The following is a 20,619-nucleotide window of genomic DNA, read 5'->3' on the forward strand; positions in this document are numbered from 1 at the left end:
CACAATTGAAACTTGCTTCTTCTTTTTTTACTCAGGGTATAATTGTAATAAAAAGAAAAACACTTTTACTATTTATTGTATTATATCATTTGAAATGAAAGAGGTACAATAATTTAGTTAATCTAAAAATTCCATTCATAAGCAATAATTAAAAGAGTGAGGAAAAAGAAAAGAAAAAAAATTAACACTAGGTAGTATAAGCATACAGCTCGAAATAAATACGGCCTTCTTTATATTTTAAAACTCGTTATTTATTTGTTTTAAATTATTTAAGATAGATCCTTTAGAAGATCACTTATATAGGTGTCAGGACTGGTTATAACATCCAATAAACCTACAAAGATACAAGTTTAGAAAAATACTAAAGTTTTTCTTTGCCATCTCACCTGTAACATCACAGAATTCAGTAAAGGAAGTGCAAGGTAATAACTCATCGGTATAAGCCGCCAGTAATTTTTCTGATGCCTTCATCAACGCTTCATCATTATGTCGTATATAATCGGCCAAATTCGTAGACCATTGTTCTTCAGATCCACCAACATTCTAGAAAAATTCAACAACAAAAATATTATTACAAAACCTCTCTCTCTCTCTCTCCCTCTCACACTACTCCTCACCTTGAAGAAATAATTATAAACTCCATCAATCAAACCGAAAAACACCAAATATGGTTTATAAACGGCATAGTCTTTCACACTACGATCAGTCAAGATTTTATTAGGACCGGACGGATGACAGTGTCTAGTTTGCGCCAAAATAACCAAACGTTTCAAATGATTCAATTTATGTGTGTTCCATTGTTGCGGCGAATGCAAAAGTATAGCCATGGTGGTCCAATAAAGCGGACCTTCAGCTTCGTAAGCCGACTCGATCCATTTCTCCGTATTTGTACATTTTATGTAATTCATTAGACTTCCCTCCTCGCGCTTACTCACCCTAGTCCTATATATATAAAAAAAAGAATGAATGAAAATACACAATTAACAATTAAAACCAACTCACGTATTGATCACGTAAAGGGCTATGTGTACGATATAGGGCACCATATGCATGTTACTTTGTGGTCCTCCACCACCTGTATCTTCATGAAATGATTTTTCTTGGGCAAAACGCCACAACAACAATTTTAAATCGTGTATAGTTGAATTATGACCGATATCTCGATGATTGGTACTCTCCTGTAGATAAGTATTGTGTCTTGCAAGACAACTGGCAAAAGCTGATTCGGGCACTTGTGGCCCCCACAGTGGTAATAAACCGTTACATTTCGTATTAGCATTTTGAAGTGCTGCCGATTCCCATTCGTCTCTCGCACGTGCCAATCTCACAGCACTCATATGACAATCAATGTGAACTATATTGAAATGACTCACAGTTGTATAGCCAGCTGTACGTCTCGGCTTTGCCTCAAACTCATCCACATTACAACGTTTCGTAAACGTGTAAATTCCCAACACTTTGGTCGGTTGATATTTGTAACCTTCGCGACAAATACAGCACACTAAACCAGTTTCTTCGCCCAATTCTTCAATTTGTTGTAAGATTGCTGACTTGGCAGTCACTTGTCCTTTATCATTTGTACGCATTCCTAATTGCCCCAATTGTTTTTCGCGCATTGCCATCGCTAGACGTTTCTTTTCGGAGCGTGTAAATTCGCGAACTTGTTCAATTTGTTTTGCCACAGTTGCATTTGTACACAACGCTTCAAGTAGATTTTCAGCCAATGAACCAACATGTTCATCAGACGAAACTTGTTCTAATCGATGAATAATTGGTATTGTTTCAGCTTCGGCAACAGCTAATTGAGTGTTTTCATGACTGTGTGCTAAACCAGTCAAAAATCTCAAACAATATTTCAATGCCGGCTTCGAAATGAAATCTTTCAATTCATCACTGTCTGTTCGTAGTAAAGTCGGTTTAACGCAAGGTGCGTGCATTGTAATATACTCCAAATAATCCTTAACAATTCCCAACGAAATTATGTAATCCTTTAACGTGTTTCCGATCGAGTTGCGTTCAATTCCGTTAGTTAAAACGCACAACATTTCCAATTTCTGTTGATCTTCGGGCGTGTGTTCGTAGTCGTATTTATTTAAATCAAGCACTGGCTTAAAATAATCCATCAATATTTGCATTTTATCTCGATTACCGTAAACCAAAGCGGCCAAAACTCGAGTCAAATGAATCAAAACCGATTGATTATTTCGAACGCTTGGATGATTTGTACATTTTAATAAAGAGCGGACGTACTCCGGACCACCAAAAGTTTGCGAGAATTTTTTAAACATTTCCAATGATTGCGAAGTAGCTTTCGATAGCACCGTTTCCATTATCTAAAAGAAGAAAAAAAAAACATAAAAAATGTTATTACAATCAAAAGAAAAAAACTCACGTCTAAAAGTTGTTCAGTGACGGCGGCCTGACTCGTATCCGGTTCACCATCTAGACACAATTGAAGCGTCCTCAAAAACACTTCCATCGCTCCCAATTCGGGTTGTATCAGCACTTCCTGACATTTAACAACTTTGATACTTAATCGAAACAGTTTCAAAATAACTTGAAGCAACGGTTTAGCCCGTCGTACATTCTGTATCGCTCCTAATCGCTTAACCATCACTTTTAAACCGCCACAATCGGCTAAAACATTAGCCATCTTATAAACTTCTTCGTTATCGACCGTACTTTGTGATTTATTATTTAAAGTTTCGACAAATTCTTCGGTGGCATCACCCAAAAGACCACGCATACGATAAACGACACGCATCGCATCATGATCTCCACCTTCGGCAAGCCAAACTTTCTTAAAAACATCCTTCACCGCTAAATCCAAACTTATAATTTTATTATTGACGAGTAATTCCATTCCGTTATCGTCCTCTAATAAGGCAACCAATTCACAATCTTGACAAATCTTATTTTTAACATCACGCATCAAAGGCCCTAAACCAATCTCGGAACTCGAATACGGATTTCCCAACATTCTTCCTTGAAGAAAATCCTCCTGTTGTGGATCCTTTTCTAACGTAAGGAAAAACTCATCGACATCGTTCTCTTCCGGATAAATAATCGAACACAATCTTTCGAAAATAAACACCGGAGTTAAAATGTCGTGAACGTTATGTTTTTCGACAGTTTCAATACAAACAGCCATAAAAGCTTTGGTTTCTTCTTCGGTTCCTGTTGTCATCTCCTCCAACAATTCTAGTAATTTTTCTTGCGTATCATCAATTAAACGCGTCCTTTGTACAACCAAACGTCTCAACGATAAATAACCATTTAGAACGGCTCCAACTAATCGCCCTTTGTACTGTCTTCGAATCGCTGGATCGTCCAAAAACGAAGCCAACAATTCAGTGAGTTGATTCAAAGCGTAACCTTGAGCCAAATCCGATGTTAAAGTTGTCGCTTCCAGATAGTGCAATTGTTCAATTTCCATTGTTATTAAATCGGCCAAGACTATTAAGACACCTTGAATTGTTAAAAATTGTTTCCACGGCGATTCTTGGATTAAACTTTGATACAAATTTAAAAATTCGGCCGAATTCTCGCCAGCATTACCCAACTCTTCGAGAAAACAAGTCAAAAGAATCAAAATCTCTTTTTTGCGTTCGAAACTATTACACATCAACTCGACTATACTGCAGGCCACCTGCCGAGCCAATCGCGAACTGGTATTGAACAGAACCGATTTGAGCCAAGTTGAATCGTCCAATTCCAAACGATGGTCAATTTGATGTACGTTTCTTCTCCATTTTTGGAAATACTTTTCCGACAAGTAATAAGCGTGAATTTCTCGTTTGTTTGTTGGTAATTCCTTCAACGAGTCACTGATTTGTACAAAAATCGCCTTCCAATCGGCAAACGTATGTCCAGATTTCTTCTCCAAAAACTTATAAACATCAACCGTAGTGCCTGACAAATTGACTTTTTCCTTCTTTTTCCCATCGGATGAACCTTTCATCAAACTTTGCAAAATCTTCAAACATGGTAAAATGACCGATTCCATGACTAATGGACTTTTAGAATCTTCACAAGCTTTCAAAAACAAATGCATCATACATCTCAATTTCAATTCCCAACATTCGTCTTCTTTTTGCACCATTAGCGCCAATAGTGAAATCTCATGACGTACACTTGTACCAAAATCAGTGGTCACATGACCGGAAAGACTCGATGTGATACGATCCATCAATAAATTACACAATTCTTCAGTCGCTTCGTAATTATCACGTGTCAAAACACATAACAATTGTTTCACTTCTTCCTGTATCTGGATACTACCTTTACGCAAATTATTCCAAACTAATTCTTGAATCAGACCTTTAGAACATAGTATTTGACGTGTAGTGGGATTGGAAGCCAACGCTCGTAATAACGTAAGACAATGTTCAGTTGCTGCACTTGCACAACCATAACAACGTGTATTTGTAAAAGAATCGCCAGGTTTTAGCAACGAACTCGGTTTGGGATAATCAACATCGCGATGTTTGCGGTCATAGGCGACTAATTCTTTACGTGAAACCAAAACTCTCTGTATTATTTTACTCAATTCTTCAAATGAAGTCTTACATTCGTTGCAATATTGTTGTGCCAACATTTGTATAGTTTTATTGACTTTAAATTGAGCAGAACCGCTTGGAACTGAACCGGTGGTAGTGCCACTTGTAGTAGTAGTATTACTACTACTACCCTCATCTGTTTTCCGTTCAGATCGATGTTCAGTTATTTTCAAAACTAGAGCTTCCAAATTCGGTTTGTTTGCAATCAATTGTTTGTAAACACGATCAGCTTTCTCTAAAAGTGAATTAATGTTGGCAACAGTTTTCTTCCTATCATCATCGGTTTCAATCGGATCAATAGCACAACAAGGTTTCGCCAATAATGTAAAATCAAATTTTGCATATTTACAAAAACCACAAGCATGACATAAGAAGGGATCTTTTTCATCGTAATTGATGGCACGACATTTGTGACATTGAAATACGTTTTCACCACAATTTGCACAAACGCCTGGATTTGCCGGAACTGCAGCACTACATCTTGGACATTGAAGTGTCTCACTTGATGCTTGAATGTTTTCGTAAAAATCTGCATACTCAATCATTAAATTACAAGCAACGATTGGTAATGGAAACTCGATTTTGACTTCAGTTTGACCAGATTGTACAGTCACTTTTTTCGCTTTGTGCCACAAAGCTGGCTTATTTTTCAATTCAACGACAGCTTGAACACTCCGATTATTATAGTAGATGTTGATGGTTCGTACCATTTTGCTGCGTTTCAAATCACCGATTCGTACAGTGATTTTACTGATTGTATGACTACTTAAAAGTTTGACGATTTGAGTGGTTGTCGTAAACTTTGAATCAACTTTCAACGAACTGAGTTTAATCGTTGTGAATGACACTTCCGGATTGTTACACACAAGACACGGTTCAGATTCGAGATAATAACCATCAAGTTCAACAAATTGGCTCATGTGTGCGTATAAATTCGCATTGGGATGATGTGCCAAAAGCTCATTTTGCGATGTAAAAATCCCAACGGCTTTCTCAACGTATTCGGTCACTTGAGGCAATACGAAGTTCGTTTGGAAAAACTTTAACGAGAAATAGCCCAACAAGTCGACAAATTGTGATGCTTTACGTCCGTAATTCGGTATCAAAGGCCACAAATTCCACAACAATTCCAATAGTAATTCCTGTTGGTTCGGTTTCGAGTTTTTATAAACGGCCAAAATCAAAGTATGTGCTTGCCAACGCACACTTGTCGTGTTCGTTTCCAACATGAATGTTTTAACGAATCGTGCGAAAACCTCACGAGACACTTGCTTATTAATCTGTTCAACTAAAACGCCACAATTTGCTTCTTCGAACAAAGCTTCAGCAGCTGAATCGTCGGATTTTTCACGTTCTTTACGCGATGATGTACTTTTCTCTAACTTTTTATTCGTTCCGTTAGCTATGGCACATTGTAACAAATGAAGAATAGTCGGAGCCACACCTTCGTCCAACAAACAACTCATTTGGATTAAAAACGCAATAATCGTATCTTGTTGAATGCAAAATCGTTGCCAATTGCCAGTCCGATTGATGGCAATTTCAACACAACTTTTCAAATGTTCGACTAAATCGACCAAAATATCATACGTTAGTGAGAGTGAATGTTGAATTTCTTGAACCGATTCGTAACCTCCTCTTACACAACAATCAATCACACCTTTGAGGTGTTTATTAAGTGCGTGAATATCACGATGGTAACGATATTTCTCCTTATTGCCACAAATAAAGAGCAAAAGTTTGCGAACCTGTCGTCTGACTTGTGGTGCTTGTGATGTCATCATATATTCACACAAATATTGATACCACGATTCGGCAAATGCCACACTTATCGGTTCGGCAATTTCCGAATATTTGTGTACTTGATACGGAAGTCGCAACGCCATTTCGGTTAAAATCTCCGGATAAGTTGAAAAAATATCCGGACCGTTTTCTTTGACAAATTGTTTCATAAAGAATGGAGTCATATCGGGTGGTGGTCGTGTTAAATGCTCCTTTAGTAAATTACCAGTAACGCTATTTTTATTTTCTTCATGCGTTTGATTTGTCCAATATGTTAAAAGTGCCTCCAATAAACTATTACAATAACTGATTATGTTGGCTTTGTGTAATACGGTGGCTGTGGTGCGCGAAACAAAAGTCGAATTGTCGACACTTTGTTGTTTACTTGTTGACGGTCCTGCTGTTGTCGCACTTTTACACCGACCCATAAAAACACTTAAAAGTTTCATCAAAACCAATTGAACTTCTTTTTGATTCGTTCTCGCACAAATATCGTCAACATTTGGCGTTCGCAATTGTAATTCAATCAAAATTGCAGTTAGCAATGAATTAAAACAAGCCCTATCTCGTTCAGAATGTCCATCAAGATCACTTGTCAATTGCAAAACAACTTGTAAAAATGGAATCGCTCTAACACCATCAACATTCCTTAATTTCGGTAAGTATTCAGTCAAACGTTCCAACAATTGTAACCTTAAAACGTGTAATCGACTGCTATTTTCTGAATCGCTCTCGTCAATATCAGGTAAATTTTCACTTTGATTATTCAACACCACCACATTTGAATCATTTCTTGGTGCTTCTTGATTATCACCATAGGCTGAACTTCGTCCGGAAACATTATGTTCACCGGTGATACTTTCGACACCACTTCCACCACTTTCAGAACCTGCAGCACTTCCACCTTGTTCCGCTGGTGAAGTTCTAAGAGTTGAACCATCAGTTGCTGCTGTACTTCCTTCATCATCTGATCCGGCAGCACTTGCTGTTGTATCACTAAAATGCCCTCCACCTTCTTGACCTTGCTGTTGTCCGCCGCCAACTTGTGCCACTTGATCGTGTTCTTGCAAACTTAAAGCTATCGCTAATTCTACCATAGTTTCATCATCGGCATCTGGTGGTATATCAAGTAATGGTTGATAACTAGCACCTCCTAGTAACGCCTCCAATGCATTAACATCCTGACCTTGAACCAAAGCTATAGCTTCCTCGTATTGAGTTTTATCGTTATCTGTTTTACCAACAACGTTTGACGACGACGACGGTGCTGGTGGTGGTGGTGGTGTCGTACAATGTGGTGGACTCGGTATAAAAACTCTCCTACGTCTCGCTTTCGGTTTCAAAACTTTACTCAAAGCCTGCTTAGCACTGAATGCAATCGCTAGATCTTTACACAACAATAATTGCAAATAAACTGCCATCGTAATGTTACTATAAGTATCACAACTGTTGAAAGCGTGCACAATTTCAACCAATGCGTGGATCACTTGTTCGGTATGTTTCAAACCGGGAACAACAACCGGTGCCAAATTCGCATTTTCCGGCATCAACGAATGCAAAATCCACAAAACATCCATCAATTTTAAAAGTAAATGTTGTGATTTTTGTTGCTGCATTTTTGATGTTGTCGGTTTTGGATCGAGTGGATCGTCCAAAACAATATCTTGAATACAAGTGTGTGAATCACTGAATTTTACTAGATTTTGTGGACGTGAAACAGCAATTCCACGCACAATTAAAATCAAACGATAGAAACTTTCAGCATCAATTTCTTTTGTATCGGATTCGGTCATTGAATTAAGACTGGACAAGACATGCTGTAGTAATGCTTGATCTTTATAGTTGTGATAAAGTTGACGCGATGAATGTAACGACGATAAAAGTGCTTTTGAATGAATTTGAATTAGAGGCGGCGTCGGAAGGGTTAACAATTGAGTCGCTAATTTCAAAGTTGGTTGTTTATACTTATCTTCGATTGGATGCAACGAAAACGATCCGTCTAATGCTTCCAAAATACCAACAACCAATCTAAAACAACAATAAACTTTTGATAAAATTGTACGTAATTCATGTAGGACATACTTTTCAAGTTTAGTGAGCGGTGTCGCATTTGTTTGTTGCGTTTCTTGATCGTTACTAACATTCATCACTTGATTTGTTCCACTTCCGGTAGCGACACTTTCTTCTGTTTCTTCTGGCCATCCAAATGAGTCTTTTGTTTTACCATAACTGTAAAAACATACTTGATAGTACGATTCACTCACTCAAAATAAAAATATTACAAACTTACACTTTGATGCTGTCAACCATCGTCAGTGTTTCAGGATCTTGCGATGGTCCAAACATTATAGTTAATTTCTTGTCGGCTTGTAAACTTTCCTCTCGCGAAAATGGAATATCAAACCAACGACTTCGATTAACCGTCAACGAAATAATTCGTCCAAAAACTTCAACAAAAGACGGTGCTTTTTGTACATCTTGACTTCCGACAAGTACACGAATTCCAACCATCACCATGTTCGAATCGGGATTTGTAATTTCGGCAGTGAAACCAAGTGGTTTATTACATGCAACGTATAAACCAGTCGCATTGAGACGATGTTTCAATTGTGCAACATTGTAGATTTGTAAAAGATCGTTTCCGCCAATCTCAATATCGTTCATCAATTGACAATGTTCGAAAAAATCAACCGGAAACGATACACTATTCGTACTTTTGCCCGATTTTACAATTTTCTTCTTTTTCGGTTTGAGATTAGTATTTGTTATAATCGGTTGTATGTTTGGCGACATCCAAAAACCGGTCTGTTCCATATTTGCAACAGTCATTTTCAGACTACCGTCTTCACACAACAACATCAGAGTGGTTCGTGCTTCGTTACCAGTTGAATAATGTCGAATTGCTACCATATCCATAATTTTTGTTTTTGGTGGTACAGTTTTCACTTCTTGAATTAGAATTGTGTCAGGTTTGATCATTAAAACAACGGGATTATTTGTCGATTGCATAGCACAACAAATTAAACCTGGATGATTCGGTATTTCGGTCCATTGACACAACGGTTGTGGTGCATTTCTCGAACCGTTACTTTTCGTATTTGAACTTGTAGTCGGTGGTAAACTTATCGAAAAAATAACAGTCAAACAATTATTTTTCGGTGTTATTGGCGAAATAAAACTACGCCCTTGGACGTAGCTATAAAACAAAAGACCCAAAGTGTGTGAATAGTAAATAGAGACACCTCCACCAGCCACTTGACCATTAACATCAGTTACATCCAAATGAAATACTTCGAGTGTGTTTGTGACGTAAAATGATCCGTGTTTAGCTGAACTATCCTCGTTTAAAACTTCGGTATAGATATGACCAGGTGATGACATTAATAAAATATGATAAGTCCCATCGTCGTACATAAACGTACAATCGCGAATTTTCCCACTAGGCACCAAAAAATAATACTGTGGACTTAAGGCATCCTTGCCCAAGTCATAAATCTTAACAAAATCGGCCGTAACCAAAGCCAACTGCATCTGTGATCCTGGTAACCAAATTGCCTTAATGATAAAATTTCCAGTTTCTAATTGCGGATGTAAAACTAAATGATCCGAAACGGAACCACTCGATGTAAATGTTAAAACATGACAGTCTTTCAAACCACAAACGGCCAAAAAATCCTCATTACATAAATTACTCGCCATTGAGAGAACTGTAAACGGAATGGGTGCCGAACCCAACTTTGACAATGACAATTTCCTGACTGAATCGTTTTGTTTAAACAACGACGATAATTGTAACACTGTTATTTTGCCTTTTTCGTGTGAAACAGCCAAATGTTGGCGTCTACCATGCATTGAAGTCATACAACACATTGCAACTCTTCGTATAATATGTGCTGACAGTAGTTGTCTAATCGTCTGTCCTTGTTCACCGGCATAACTCATTCTAACATTTTCAAAAGCTCCTTCTTGTGTCCCCACACTGCCTAACATTAATTGATCAGTGTGTACGTATTTCTTCTCACCGGTGTGTAACAAATGTAACGCTTGTATCGCACGAGAATAACAACCAACTGGGGAATTTTGTCCACAAGTTTTCTCAACTGATTCCATTAAACTGCTCATTAAATCGATCAAATTTCGTACGACGCCACTCGAACCCAAATAATTAACAAGCGAATCTTTACTACTTTGTAGTTGTTTAACGTTTTTTCGTTCACGATATTTGATTTTATCCAAGACGGGACTTGATGCACGTCTACGTAACGAACTTGTCAATTGTTCAGACGTGAAATTTTCATTTTGATTGATTGTTGTCGCTTGATTATCATTATTTGTTTGCGATCGTTTAACAAGTGCCTGGCATGTGTTGTCTTCTTTGGCGCCACAATCACAGAAAAAATTACCATATTTGGCATAACTCAGATCGTGGCCTTTGTGACAAACACGCGCACACACCGAACAAACACCGACTCCGTCCAACATACGACAAGTGTGACAATGGTACCAATGTTGATTCATAAATTCCTTCTGAGTGACAGTGAACGTACACAATTTATTACTCAACGAATCTTCGTCCGAATCTTCCCCACTATCTTCTTCATCGTTATTATCATCTTGCCATTCCGAATCGAAATCAAGTGGTGTTTCACCCTCCCATGGTGGACTCAACGGTCGAAAATTATTCTGATTTACAATACCATTAACAACATCACTTAAATAATCAAGTATGCAACAACCGGCATCTAGCATCACTTGGTTTTTATCATCGAAATATTTGTTACACAATTCAACCCAATCCGAAGTTGCCGGAAACAAAAAACTGTGACCTTTACCACTACCGGCATCTGCCAACATTGTCATGACAACCATTAGATCGGTGAATCCCACACCATTAATTTGCGGTGATAAAATATAAGCACCCAATGGAATCAAAGCTTTCAATATAATCAAGGCAACCTCTTCTGATACGTTACTATTTTGTTTGACTATAAATGAGGTTAAAGCTTGTAACAGTTGACTGTTTTCTTGAATCAGTGATTTTTGTTCGTCACTTGTTTCAACTTGTGTAATCTTCCATTTATTATCTTTTGAACTTTGACCACTTTTACTTATAGTAACTGTTGTAGACGATGGTGTTTTATTAGGACCAATGATGATTTGGCGTAACCACGTTTGTAATTTATCAACTTCAACATTGGCTAATTTATTCATACTGCTGCACAGATAATTCAAACTTGGATCAGTTGAACTTTTTTCAGCCGCTTGGAATAACTTGTTGAAAAATTGCAATACTCGGGTACTGTATTGTTGTGACATTTGTGGACTCGAAACCGACATTAATACCTTAACTAGGTCTTTATCACTAGTAAAGAAACTCTCTAGTGCTTGCCGTCCTGACGATTTCTCCAAAATCTTTTCGTAGAATTTTAGACAATTGTGTAAGACTTGTTCGTTCAAATTTTCGCCACCATTGTAATTGATGATTAGACGATAAGTGTGATGTAAAACTTGCATGTAGACACGTTTCTGATGTTCATCCGTTTCCGTATCGCCAATCATTTTATCCAAAGTTTTCGAAACAGTATCATGTAGATATTCGGTGCGTGAATCCAGAGTTACACTCACTAACATTTCGACGGCTTTATTTTTCGTATCAGTATTTTCGATTTTTGGTGCGTGATCACAAATAAATTTGATGTAACTTTGCAAAAAGCGACGCAACGATAAGTTTATTGTAAATGGACTGTTCATAGACAATGTCGAAATGTGAGTTTCGACGATCTTAAGAATGTAACTTTCCGACGGGATTATATTACCTTGATAAGCCGCCTAAAAAGTAATAATTAAAAAAAAAATTAACAAACAAAAAAAATAATAACAAACCAGTGCAAAATCTTCCAAAGTTGAATTGTTCCACTGTTGTTGCACTGTTGAAACGGTCGTTGGCAACAATGCAAACAATTCGGACGATAACGTATTAGTTAGGGAATTTCGACTTGAAGCAATTGCCAAAACATCTTGTAGATTTTCGAAATTTTGCGTTGCTTTACCTTCATTCTGTTCGATAATTGTGTGGAAAATTGACCACCTTAAATAAAAAGAAACAATTAATTTTTCAACTTGCACTTGAACTTTCTTCTTCAAACCTGGCACAATGCAAAATCGCTTGAGTCAATTTCAAAACATGTGGAAATAAATCCTGGACATGCGTCGAACTTAATTCTTCACTTTCAGCTTCTTCTAATCCTACTTCAACTTTACCCAAAAGACAATCCAAAAGACACAAATGCCACAACGGTGGTAAATTTTCTTTAAGTACGACTCCTTTTTTTACATCCGGAGTCAGTGCAATGATACAATTTTTTGCGTTATTCACATCGTATTTCAAATTATTTACGCTATCGGAAACAGCCTTCAACAATTTATCTGTATTTTGCGTATACAATCCTTGTTTGACTAGACAATCTTTTAACCAACGATTGAAATTTTTATGAGCCGATCTTGGACCCCAAATCAATGAATGTAACATTAAAGGACCTGGAGCAAGATTTTCAACGGAAGCTAGACGTTCCATGTATGACACAGATGGTGGTAGTAATTGTAAAAGTCTCCAACAGATGGTGAAACAATATTGAGTTGAACATAAGCCGAGAAAAGTCATTTTTGATGATTGAGGACCGGAAGTGATGTGTGTCACATTGAGGATTTCAATGAGAGCATCCAAAAGTAACGGATATCGGAGTTTATCAGGAGTTCCCAAAATAAAATTACAAGCTAAACCGTCAAGTTTTGGAGAGTCTTGATTATTGATTTCCAACGATGTTAAAACGTAGAAACGTGGTTTCATCGAAAATTCACTCATTGTCGATACTTTACGATAATTGTCTTCAATGTCTTGCCATGCTGTGTATTTCCGATTGACATTTTCTCGATCTTTGTCCGCATTATTTAAATTTGTCGAGTAAAACAAATTCCACTGAATCTAAACAATTTCAATTAAAAATACAACAACAATAACCAGTACAACAACAAACCTGTTCTAAAAGAGAAGTCGGTGCATCATACAGATGTTTCATGATATAATCAAACAGTAATAACAATCTGGACAAATGTAGCAATTGTGAATCTTTCAATGTACCTCTTGCCACTTCAGAACAACGCAAAACTCCACCAGCTACCGATAACAAAACCGACTTTTTCTGCATCAAATTCAACGAATGAAACAAATAAAGTAACATTTGGGCATGTTCTACGTTTAAATCTAAAAAAAAAAAAAATCAAATAAAAAATTTATGCACAATTTTAACGAAAAAATCACACAAACCTTCATCCGAATTCTGTGACGTATTTAAAACATTTTCAAATAATGTATTAACCAGCCTGTGCCAAATACTAATAACCGAAGCTTCTTTCTCGTTTTGCGGTCTCAAAAGTAACACTTGAGCCAACACTGACAAAGTCCTTGGATAAACTTGCAATGGCCATCCATGTGGTACGTCGGTATTCCATGGTGAAACGCCCAAATGATTCAAAAGACAGGCTTGTAACGAACTTAGATTATTATTCGTGACCAAATTATGAGTGAATTTCGTCAATGCAGCCGAAAATTCGCAATACAATTGACCCAAAGTTGCTCCAAAGTAAGCGGAAATTGTTCCAACTTCAGTCCGAGATGTCTCTCTATCCAAGTCCCGTATAATCGCAGCTAAAATAATCATTTGTTGTTCGGTAAGACCATTTTTCACATATCTAGCAACATATGCACTTTTCGTACAAAGAAAATGTTTATTCAAAAAAATGAAAATATTCATCGCAAGTGTGATATAACCATGGGCTTCACCCTTTTCAGGAATTAACGACAAATTTTCAGCAGGAACTGATTTAGTTTCAAGATTATCAGGAGTTGAAGGTGTTTTAGGTTCACTGGTTTCAGGTGGTGCTAATGTTTCTTCAAACCAAAGACCCAAAATCGGTTCACTATCATCATCCTCATCAATTGAACTTTCATCCGAAACCAAAATCATATCTTCATAATACGTTGTTGAGTCTGATTGGCTGAATGTATCGCCCTCAGGTGGATCCAAACGTTTCAAAGTACAAGCTTTACCATAACTCACAATCGCCAAATAGAAAAGAAAATTATTTAAAGGCGCCGCACTTAAAACTCTTGCTACTCTTTGAAGTGCTGTAAATTGGCCCATGATTGCCAAAGGCGCTGGTTCAATTTGTCCAATACTTCCAGCGCCTCCACAAGCCTCCAAATGTAAATCATCAAACAATTCAGTTAAAAGCGATAAGGCTTTCGTTGCAATTGCCACAGATAAAACACCGAAACTTTGTTGGAATTTCTGTAAGCCGGACCTGGCCGAGCTACAATCTCGCGATTTACACGGACTTCTTCCTTTCTCTTCACGTTCTCTCACATGCGTTGTTTTTTCCAGAGCCGTACTGGCCGTTAAATGTGCCTGAAGGCCAGAAATTAGCACCCAAGCACCGGCCAATAAATGATTTTGGTAAACGTGACCACCGGCTCGAGTCGAATTTTTTATGGTAGTACCAATGTATGAATACATATTTAGAGCTTCTTCGACTAGTGTTACAGCTTGCGTTTCGTAATCGTCTTCTTTGAGATTTTGTTGTTGCGATGAACATTTTGGTGAAATAACAGACGAGGTCGATAAAACTGCACTTGCAGATGCTTGACTTACGGCAGAATGTAATACTGCCATACTTAAAGTGGATAATTTATCGAGTTTGCTGGGCGTGAGTGGCTCCAAAACTGGAAGATTGATTGCGGAAAATGCGAGTTTTATTTCGGAAATGTTCAAAGAAACTGAATTTTTCAAAACATTAGCTTCGGATTGGTTCGTCGGGATGGAGAAAGATTTACCAGCGAGAGCTTCCTCAACTTTAGTACGTGCTTTCTTAATCGATTGAAGACTCAAACACAAATCAACCAAAGTGTCACCTGCACGTAATGATTGCAAACTTTCCGTATTCGTTTTAAGGAAAAGCTTCTGTAATTTACAAAACTGATAAAACAAACGCTAATAAAACTAATCAAATTACGTTAATTTCCGACGCTGGATCACTTCCTGATGGGATATCATTAAGATTAATTGTTGAACCTCCAGCATCTGAAGCCCCATCTCTTAGAGGCAGTGTCAACTGCTCAAAGATATCCATAGAAAGGTCACTACGACTCTTGGGCGATTCTTGTTTATTTTGCACATCTTTTTCACCACCTAAATATAATAATATACTCATTCAAAAAAAAAGTAATAATAAAAAATTTGCTCACCAGGCGGTGTTGTATTGGTATGTTGAGGTAAATTTTCGCCTTTCATAGTGTTGACAAGGACTGAAACTTGAGCCGTTGACAACTGACTAGTTCCTATACACAACACTCGCACTGCATTTAAATAAATCTCGATTTGAGCACTGTTCTGAGTCGAATCACTGGCAAACGGTTGAAGGCAATTTATTAAATACTTGAGCAACACCCGACATGCGGCACTCACTGTGTCTATCTGACTCACGGGCACTGCACCAAAAAACAAATTACATTATTATTTTAAGCAAGAATAATTAATAAATAAAAAATTTTGATGGGAATGACAGTGACATACAAGTTTGACATATTCAATGTTGCTAACTTCACGTCAATGATGTTGAAGCAAAAAATCGCATTTTAATGTTTGAACCCTAAAATACGTTAATTGATACTAAATAAACACTCTACATTCAACAAACACTATTGTAAAAATCATTTTAATTAAAGAAATTAACAGTCAGATCAGATGAGTATCATTCAACCGTGGCTAACTTCATTTCCACGAAATTGCAATAATTATGAAAAACTCCATCAATAACACCATTAATGTTATTAATAAAACGAGTTTAAAAACGTCATACTTTAGGGTCGAGTTTTTGCTTCGCTTGTTGCAAAAAACCTTATCAATTCCGGTCTAACCGAAGCAAAAAAAAAGATTTTGTTACTCACATTTGTTGGTACAAGAGCTAATGTAATCGGCTGACAATACGACAAAATTGTCATAAAACTTCTTATTATTCTCTTTGTGGCGCAGAATTTCAGCTTCGCTGCAACAAAATCCAATAAACAAAATGGTATCATTGAAATTGACGTTGGGATCACACTCTCAAATTGCGTATTATCGCCGGCGTCGACATACACCAAAATCATGGTATAATTTCGACCTACTCACCATTTGATTATTGTTGAACATAATTCAATCACTTCTGTACGATTTGATGTTTCATAATGCAAAGATAAAAATGGTTTCAAAACTGAAGACCATTCAACTCCGCCACTACTAGCGGCCATTGTATCTGCCATTTGCAATGACAAGTGGATTATGGGGAGTTTTTGCACGTGTGACAATGTCGTTGGCGCAACTGTTATTAAACTACACAAAAAATATCAACTAATTTCGCAAATCGGCAGCCTCCAAATTCCACAAACGACAAAAATAACACCACAAAAGTGTAAAAAATCGTATTTTTTTTAATTTTTTCGTGGAAATAGGTGGCGCTCCCATCGTTCGTCATAGCAACGCGAAAATTGACATTAATAATAATGTCACTTTGACGTTAAAGTAAATTTATTTTATTTACTGATTGTATTTATCGGTTTATTTTGTTGGAAAAGTGTGCGAGATTAGTGCTTTTCGATATTTCAATGTTCCAGGAGCTTACAATGTGAGTGAAAAATCGAAATAGTAATTTTCACAGTTTGGTGGTTTCAGATGGCCACAGCTCTTTATACCGATAAAGACACCAACGACGAACTGTGGAAAGAGTGTTCGAAATGGTTAACACGATGGGGGATGTTAAGAGCAGACCATCGAGCCAATTGGCCTGATGCTTGTATTGCCGATTTGGCTAACATCCTCCGAGATGGTGTCTTACTTTGTAAATTGCTCAATAAGATAAGTCCTGGATGTATTGATATGAAGAATGTTAATTTGAAACCGGCCATGGCTCAAGTCAGTCACGCTACTTTTCCAACTTTCCGCAACTAATAATATTTTCCAGTTTTTAAGTTTGCACAACATTGAGCTGTTCCTCAAGACTTGTGTTATCTCGTTTGGATTGAAGGATCAGGATTTGTTTGATCCACTGGTGCTGTTCGAGCTCACAAATTTCCATAAAGTATTATGCACTTTATCAAAACTTTCACTAACTAAAGAAGCCCAAAAAAGCAACATTTTGTAATATTAAACCATTTTTTTGTTGTTGTAGTTCGATACTGAAATGATAACTTTTCAGAGGATTTACTGCTCAAGGTGTCAAAACGAAAGAAGAAGATGTGATTTATCAAAGTCTCAAATCTGTGTAAGTACAAACTTATTTCATTAAAAAAAAAAAAAAACTCCCTTATTTTTGCTGCCCCCTCACGCAGCTATGTCAGGACCAACGAACCAAGTTGGTTACAATTTACAATTCCTTGTCCGCGACCTGAAGACAGAGAAGAGGAGGTTTACGACGATTTGTGTTACGTGACCTTCTCGACTTGTCTGCCAGAGGTTTGCATAATTTTCCCCCCAGTGTTGTATCTATCGCCTGTTTGTTTGTTTGTTTTTTTTTTTGTTGACAACACACTGTAGATTATTTTGTTGCATGCCTGTTTTGTTTTTGTTACATTAGAGAAATGCCAACCAATGCTAGAGGAATGAATGATCCCATTTATGATGTAGCAGGCGAAGAAATTTATCAGGATTTGTGTGCACTGAGGCCAGTTAATGAGGTATATTGTTTTAAAAATTTAAGTTGCTTTTCATACATATTTTTTATTCTGATAAAATGATTAAATCAAATTTTTAGCAGCCCCAAACGTTCGAAAAACGTGATTTTGTTATAAAAGAACTGTTAGATACGGAAAAAAATTATGTTGAAGTTCTTGCCAAACTGAAACGGAATTTTATGAAGCCGTTAGCTAATCAAATGAAACCCCAAGATCATGAAGTTGTTTTTTATAAAATTTACGTAAGAATGACACAAAAGATGATTCATTATTATTATTTGATTATTGCAATATTTAAAAATTTCAGGATTTACACGAAATACATTTAGCTTTTTATCGGGAATTGACCCGATTTCGCGATCCCGGCTTTAGATTAAGTTCGATTTTTATGAACTGGAGGGAAAGATTTCTTGTTTATGGTGGTTATTGTGCGAATTTAACACGTGCAACGAATCTGTTGCAAGAATTGTGTGATTGTGATGAGAATTTTAACGCAACGATTGTGGTAATTTGACTAAGCTAAAGTGTGAATTGAGTTGGAGAAAAAAAATAATTTCAGGCGTACGAAAAAGAAGACAATAATGGTAGGTTTAAACTTAGAGATGTTTTATCGGTTCCGATGCAAAGAATCTTAAAATATCATTTATTACTTGAAAAATTGATCGAAAATACTGATCCTGTAAGTTGATTTTTCTGTGTTGATTTTTTTTTTATTGTTTTTTTTTTTTAAGAACGACGAAGAATGTAATGATTTGCGACGAGCTCGTGAAGCGATGCTTGATGTTGCCGGTTTTATAAACGAAGCGGCACGAGATAGTGAGCATTTGGCAGTAATTCAAAATTTGCAAGAAAATATTGTGGAATGGTACAGATCACCGGATCATCGTTTAGTAAATTATGGAAGATTGATTAAAGATGGTGAAATGAAAATCAAAGCACATGATGATCAAAAAATCAGGAACCGATACGTGTTCATCTTTGACAAATGTATCTTGATTTGCAAACAAATCAAAGTAATTTTTTACGAAATCTTAAATAAATGAAAGAAAAATTTGATTCGTAGGTTCGTCAATTTGCATTTCGAAATATCATCAATATCAGCGAATACCACGTGGATGATACACATAATAGAGCTGTATTGAGTCGAGATGCGCGTTTTTGTTATCATTTTCATCTTGTTAAGAACGACAATGTTATGGTTTATACGATTTTTGTCCGAACTCTTGAATTGAAACAACAAATGATTAAAGCGATAAATGATGCTTTGTAAGTTGGCCTTAACTTGAATTATTTATTTAAATTAATTGTTTCTTTTTAAGGGATAATATCCATCCAGCTGCTATCAAACGTACAAATCACACATTCGAATTGCAAACTTTTAACGGTCCAGTTCAATGTTTTCATTGCTCAAAATATTTACGAGGTTTGATTTATCAAGGTTATAAATGTGGAGTTTGCGGAATCGGTGTCCATAAGCATTGTATAGCACATTCGGGTCGTTGTGGCTCACATAATCATCATTCAACGTCCGATTTAGTCATGAATGGAGCCGATGCTTGTCTTAGAGATAAATTATGGTTTGTTGGTGAAATGGACCGAAGTCGCGCACAAAATGAATTAGAACGACGAGAAAATGGCACGTTTCTAGTCAGGATTAGACCACAGAGTGAAGATAAGGACAAGTACGCACTATCGCTCAAGTAAAATGTTTATTTTTTTCTTCTACAACCTGACAATAATAATTATTATTTTAGAACAAATGATACCGTCAAACACATGAAAATATGCAGCACTGGAGAACACGAAGGAAAATATTACTTATCTCTATCGAAGTTTTTTAGCAACATTGAGGAATTGGTGCTCAATTATCAAACAAATAGTTTAAAGGAGAATTTCGAGAGGTGTCCATCCACAAGTTTAATTTATACTTTTTCATTAATTTGATTTCTAGACTGGAAGAAAATACGAAATTGTTGTGGCCTTACCGTCAATTGCTCGCAACCGTTATTCGAAATTTTGAACCGACCGAGATTTGTCATTTGCCGCTTCGGGAAGGTCAAATAATCTATGTTATTGGTAAAGAAGGGTATAGGGAGGGATGGTGGAAGGGCCGAAACGACCGACAGGAAAGTGGTTTTTTTCCTAGTAATGCTGTCCGAATTGATGGTGAAGCGAGATTGAACACTAGTCGTCATTTTACGCAATAAATAGTCGCACGACTTGCCAGTATAATTGTTTTGAAGTGTTCACACTGCAGGAGAAAGAAAGAAAGCATTTATTAATGTGTAATTAATAAATTTTATATTATAGATGTGTTAAGTGTATCGGTGCCATTTTTTTTTTTTTTTTTGAAATCCGATAATTTGGGACGGCCTTTGAAATACAACGAAAGCCACCCCAAATGAATAATTTTTGTTAAATGAAATATACATACTATATATTTTATGCTAGATACACGGATAAATTTTGTTATTCTTAAATGTATGTTTAATAAATCAAAGTATTGTTTAATTT

The 20,619-nt window shown here is 36.7% G+C and overlaps 2 protein-coding genes across 6 annotated transcripts; one reads left to right on the forward strand and one right to left on the reverse strand.

The window, feature by feature from the left end:
* Positions 1-58: 58 nt before the first annotated feature.
* On the reverse strand, positions 59-16,796 carry poe (purity of essence). 2 transcript variants are annotated; one of them, XM_008202124.3, is made up of 16 exons: positions 16,568-16,796; positions 16,345-16,442; positions 15,643-15,885; positions 15,411-15,586; positions 13,666-15,358; positions 13,376-13,602; positions 12,488-13,323; positions 12,225-12,429; positions 8,632-12,170; positions 8,424-8,570; positions 7,582-8,369; positions 2,393-7,527; positions 1,003-2,333; positions 618-942; positions 387-543; positions 59-334 (listed from the first exon to the last, which is right to left on the reverse strand). In XM_008202124.3, exons 1-16 carry the CDS (start codon positions 16,696-16,698, stop codon positions 270-272), a joined length of 15,096 nt encoding a protein of 5,031 aa, XP_008200346.2. In that variant the 5' UTR covers positions 16,699-16,796; the 3' UTR covers positions 59-269. The 2 variants fall into 2 exon arrangements, with proteins under 2 accessions (XP_008200346.2, XP_008200345.2); XM_008202123.3 differs by having other exon boundaries at positions 2,393-8,369.
* A 106-nt stretch (positions 16,797-16,902) lies between these two features.
* Positions 16,903-20,616, forward strand: Vav (Vav guanine nucleotide exchange factor). 4 transcript variants are annotated; one of them, XM_015984203.2, is made up of 13 exons: positions 16,903-17,060; positions 17,108-17,347; positions 17,397-17,572; positions 17,631-17,696; positions 17,764-17,887; positions 18,186-18,347; positions 18,413-18,610; positions 18,665-18,784; positions 18,837-19,118; positions 19,169-19,371; positions 19,425-19,805; positions 19,860-20,006; positions 20,057-20,616. In XM_015984203.2, the coding sequence occupies exons 2-13, from the start codon at positions 17,108-17,110 to the stop codon at positions 20,310-20,312; spliced, it is 2,355 nt and encodes a 784-aa protein (XP_015839689.1). In that variant the 5' UTR covers positions 16,903-17,060; the 3' UTR covers positions 20,313-20,616. The 4 variants fall into 4 exon arrangements, with proteins under 4 accessions (XP_015839689.1, XP_015839690.1, XP_008200347.1 ...); XM_015984204.2 differs by having other exon boundaries at positions 18,189-18,347; XM_008202125.3 differs by lacking the exon at positions 17,764-17,887 and adding an exon at positions 18,009-18,108.
* The last annotated feature ends 3 nt before the right edge of the window (positions 20,617-20,619 follow it).

Source organism: Tribolium castaneum, chromosome 7 (assembly GCF_031307605.1).
Source record: "Tribolium castaneum strain GA2 chromosome 7, icTriCast1.1, whole genome shotgun sequence".
Taxonomy (NCBI): Eukaryota; Metazoa; Arthropoda; class Insecta; order Coleoptera; family Tenebrionidae; genus Tribolium; species Tribolium castaneum.

Bases quoted from the DNA above. Each gene is read 5' to 3' on its own strand.
- poe (XM_008202123.3), bottom strand. From the start codon at position 16,698: ATGGCAGATACAATGGCCGCTAGTAGTGGCGGAGTTGAATGGTCTTCA. The intron at 12,430-12,487 runs GTTTGAAGAAGA...TTTTTATTTAAG, and splicing joins GCGATTTTGCATTGTGCCAG to GTGGTCAATTTTCCACACAA. The intron at 8,370-8,423 runs GTATGTCCTACA...TTGTTGTTTTAG, and splicing joins CCGCTCACTAAACTTGAAAA to ATTGGTTGTTGGTATTTTGG.
- Vav (XM_015984203.2), top strand. From the start codon at position 17,108: ATGGCCACAGCTCTTTATACCGATAAAGACACCAACGACGAACTGTGG. The intron at 17,573-17,630 runs GTAATATTAAAC...ATAACTTTTCAG, and splicing joins GCCCAAAAAAGCAACATTTT to AGGATTTACTGCTCAAGGTG. The intron at 18,611-18,664 runs GTAATTTGACTA...AAATAATTTCAG, and splicing joins ATTTTAACGCAACGATTGTG to GCGTACGAAAAAGAAGACAA.